The 4,306-nt window shown below is 49.8% G+C and overlaps 1 protein-coding gene across 1 annotated transcript in view; it reads left to right on the top strand.

The window, feature by feature from the left end:
• Positions 1-4,306, top strand: part of NMT1 (N-myristoyltransferase 1) — a 30,635-nt gene that overhangs the window by 24,961 nt on the left and 1,368 nt on the right. The window contains exons 7-10 of the mRNA XM_006897877.1: positions 1-171; positions 1,135-1,243; positions 3,486-3,656; positions 4,215-4,304. The exon at positions 1-171 is cut by the window's left edge and continues 24 nt beyond it. Coding sequence (XP_006897939.1) covers positions 1-171; positions 1,135-1,243; positions 3,486-3,656; positions 4,215-4,304 — 541 coding nt within the window. The remainder of the gene's footprint in view (positions 172-1,134; positions 1,244-3,485; positions 3,657-4,214; positions 4,305-4,306) is intronic.

Here is a 4,306-nt window from a genome sequence, read left to right as displayed (position 1 = left end):
AGAGAAGAAGATGGTAGAGATCAACTTCCTGTGTGTCCACAAGAAGCTACGCTCCAAGAGGGTTGCTCCAGTCTTGATCCGAGAGATAACTCGGAGGGTTCACCTGGAGGGGATTTTCCAAGCTGTTTACACTGCTGGGGTGGTGCTGCCAAAACCTGTTGGCACCTGCAGGTATGACTCTCTTCCTGCCTCCTGACTAGTGGACGGGTTATATCATCATGAGGCCCAGCATTGCCTCTCAGCTCAGTACCTGCCCAAGATAATGTCCAAGATGATGGGTCACTGCCATCAGACAATTCAGACTCAGAAAACAGAAGAGGACTGCTGCATTGGATTTCCAGCTCTGTCTTCTTCATGGAAGCAGACTGCCACTCCTATGGGATGCCTCATGAGCAAACATGGCCTTTTGGTTAGCAGCCATTCGTGTTAACCACTGTGCTCCCAGGGCTTCCTTCTTTAATCTCCAGTAAACTAGGTGGTGGAAGCCCCAGGGGCCTGCAGGGGTAGAGTGGGTTATGGGAACCAGCAGCTGGAAAGTGTGTGTCCTGGCCCCAGGGCCCCTCCTCAGCACCGCCTGACTGCTGTCATTTGGGATGGGGCGGGATAGGTGCTTGAGGAAGCGCCAGCGCATCTGGATTTTTATTTAAAAGGTTTTCCTTTTTTAAATGGTTGGTCCAGTTTGGTTTTGCATTTTGTGGGGCAGAGAGAATGGGCCTAATCCCTTGGGCAGCCCAAGGAAAACTTGTTGGCAGATTTTTGCCTTTAGCTGTTATTCCAAACTACTGAGTAATTGCTGGGTAAAGAGCTTTAACAGCGCCAACAGCAGGTATAAAATGCAGACCGGGAGGAGGGTGAGCATTGAGATGGAAGTATCTCTTAAGTTCTTTTTAGTAACTTGATTCAAGGTGTGTCAATTGCTCTTTCCAGACAACAACTATTGTCAAAAGAGAGTAGAGGTTTTTAAATAGAAAAAATCTATTTTACTGGAGGGAGGTTGGAGAGCAGTGTGGAGCGCCATTGGTTCAGCTGGAGCCTGATGTGCCTCTCACACCACCTGCTGGCCATCTTGCCGTTTCCATGTCTTGGTGGGCATGGCCAGAATCTTCTGTGGACAGGTCATTTGTGTCCCCACAGGTACTGGCATCGGTCCCTAAATCCTCGAAAACTGATTGAAGTCAAGTTCTCCCATCTGAGCAGGAATATGACAATGCAGCGCACCATGAAGCTCTACCGACTGCCAGAGGCCAGTGGGGCCCTGGGTGATGGGCAGGGGCCGGGAGAGCCTGAGTGCCTGGACCATGCTGGGGGATGATGGTGGGGAGGCTCTCCTTGAAAAATCAGCCTGTAGTTGCTGTAATCCTGGGTTTAGCATCTCTGTCCTCCCTGCTGTCTTTAACCCCCTGTCCTGTTATCCACTGCTGTCAGAGTCTCATGTTTCGTAACCACAGAAAAGTGGTAGGATTGTCCCACGTTTTCCAAAGGTATGGTCTTGACAGAAACAGAAGGCCATGTCTTTTTCCTGTGAAGTTGCTGGTGGGTTTGAATTGCTGACCTTTTAATTAGTAGCTGAATGCTTAACTAGCACACCATCAGGGCTTCCTGTCTGTAGCACAGGTTATATCTCAGTTTGATTTCCTCAGTTCTCCAGGGTTTGCGTCTGGGCCCGCTTCCTGCCATCTCTTAATGAGCTCAGAGAAAATACCCATTCTCTATCATTTTGCCAAGTGAAGCATAAATAGGAAGATGGAATCTGCTTACTGAACCTTCATATGCACGGCATCATATCCGAGCCCCGTGTAAGGGAGTTGTAGGGTGTCTGTAAGTCCCCCTGCCAGGACGCCGACAATTCTGATCCCAGTTCTCAAACCCTGTGTTCACCACTAAAAGACTCAGATCCTCCAGGGAGCTCTTTTTCTGTTCTGAGTCTCAGTTTGAGTGCTCCTCATTTTCCGATTGTCCCTGACTTCAGCTAATGAGTACCTGCTAGTCGCAAGGCTGTCCTCCTGGAGTCATCAGCCTGGAATCACAGTCAGCCGCCATGAGTTTGGGGTCATTAGTATCTGTTCTTGAGAAACTGTTGCAGTGCAAAAGAGGTTTTGGAGGCCACGAGGTTTGTCTTTATCTTGTTAGGACTGATTTGCACAGCATTCTAGGCAGGCAGAGAGTGTTCCTAAAGTGGCCTCACAGCCGAAGAATGCCTCTGGCTCTCACCCAGCATGGCTGTGCCCAGAATACGAGGTGGCGGTGTGGGAGCTGCTGTGTAGAAACAAGGTCAATAAATGTTTCCTAGAGAGGTCAGGATTAGCAAAAAAATGTTAGGGCTACTAACTCTGAGACCAAATGTTTTAAAAGCATTCCCTGTGCTGAGAAGCTGTTGAATCAGGCAGTGATTAAGGCTGTCCACCTGGTTTTGAGATTGGGCCTCCCCTCACCCTTCATGGGTCTCAGCCTCTAGGGAGGCTCTTGTCAGCCCAACATTTGATCTGCTGGGACACGTGGCCTCATTGACTGACACATAGTTCTACATAAAAGCATCTGTGCGGTGGGATCCAGTTTGCGATTAAAGCTGGAGAGTTCCACAGCATTCCTCCTGAATTTAACTTGCAGTGTCTTCAGGGAGCACTGCTGTTGTAGTGGTGTCGGAGTGGACAGACAGTGTGAGCAAACAGGGACTGGCCCTGGTCTTGGAGTCCTCTGAGTTTAGCCAGAAAGACAGCAGTGTAGGAAGAGTGAGCTCAGTTAGAGTGCATTGTGGGAATATTGGTGCTTGGGAGAGGAGCCAGGGGAGGCTTCACAGAGACTTATGCTCAGCACAGGAGGGTGCCCTCTGCGGGGAGGCACCACTAGTCTTCTGGGTGAGGTAGTTCTTTGTAGTGGAGGGTGGTCCTGTACATCGTAGACTGTTGAGCAGGAATCCTTGCTTCTACCTGTTAGGAGCCCGTAGTCGTCCCTCCTCCCCCTAGTTGTGATAGCCAAAAATGTTTCCAGACGTTATCACATGTCCTATGAGGGACAGAATTACCCTGCCCCTGAGAAACTCAAGATTGAAGGCATAGTCAGAATAATTATTTGGTTCAGGGGGTAGAAGGTCTTGTGATCATACCAAGAAGTTTGAAAAAGGAGAGGAAGATGGATTGTGTTTTCTTTGGAAAAAGCCTGGGGCCATGTGAATAAGAGATTAACACCCCAGCCAGGGATGATCACATTGACTGGGGAGGGAAGACTCCAGAAAAGATACTGAAGAGCTGCAGACAGGGAGGGTGAGGGAGGTGCTGAGGACAGCTGGGGGCCAGGCTGGATAGATCCCAGGGAGTGGTCTCCGCTTGTTCCTCACTTCAGGAGCCTGTGGTAGGAATTCTTAAAACCTTTTCTCCTCATTAGTCACTACCCAGTTTCTCAAAAGGCTGCCCACGTGGATTCAAGGGAAATGAGGCACTTAACTTCACATTCAGCATATCTTAGGCCCTCTGCTTTCTTCCCTCCAGACTCCCAAGACAGCTGGCTTACGACCGATGGAGAAGAAGGACATTCCAGTAGTGCACCAGCTCCTTACCAGGTACTTGAAGCAGTTCCACCTCGCACCAGTCATGAGCCGGGAGGAGGTAGAACACTGGTTCTACCCCCAGGAGAATATCATCGACACTTTCGTGGTGGAGGTGAGTTTGGGGCAGAGGGTGTTCTAGACTTCTGGCTCATTCACAGAGGCATCCTCCTTGAGTGGTTGGGTTTCCAGGATTCAGGGTCTGAAGACTCAGTGACAGAAGCATCAGCACCCTAGACTTCCTTTAGACATGCTTGGCTCTCCCTGAAGACAAGGAGTTTTGGCTTACATTTGTTAAAAATTACATTCTTCGAACTTTGACGTCTCTTCCCTTTCCCTACCTGTCCTGGTAGTGACTGGGTACATAAATCTAGTAAGGCTGCAATTTCCTGCCTATCCCAGTTTGGCTAACCATCGGGGACATGGTCTGGAAAGTGAGTGGCAAGAAGCCCCTGGCGATGCCATGGAATAGAACTTGACAGTATGGCGAGGGTTTCCCTCTTGGATCTGTCCGCAGTGCTGCTAGCCAGTACGTGTTCCTCCCGCAGATCCCATTTCCAGTCCACCTTCCAACGAGGCAGAGCTGCCTGTGTGCGTGTGAGTGGTGGGAGCATTTGTTCAGATTTCAGCACCCTTGCGCCTGACATTGCCTCCTTTTATTGTCTTCCTTCAGCGTGCAAACGGTGAGGTGACGGACTTCCTGAGCTTTTACACCCTTCCCTCCACCATCATGAACCATCCAACTCACAAGAGTCTAAAAGCTGC

Source organism: Elephantulus edwardii, unplaced genomic scaffold (assembly GCF_000299155.1).
Source record: "Elephantulus edwardii isolate Elephantulus edwardi_28Jun2011 unplaced genomic scaffold, EleEdw1.0 scaffold00216, whole genome shotgun sequence".
Taxonomy (NCBI): Eukaryota; Metazoa; Chordata; class Mammalia; order Macroscelidea; family Macroscelididae; genus Elephantulus; species Elephantulus edwardii.
Note: the sequence above shows the minus strand (reverse complement) of the source record. Positions and strands in the feature narration are given on the sequence as shown.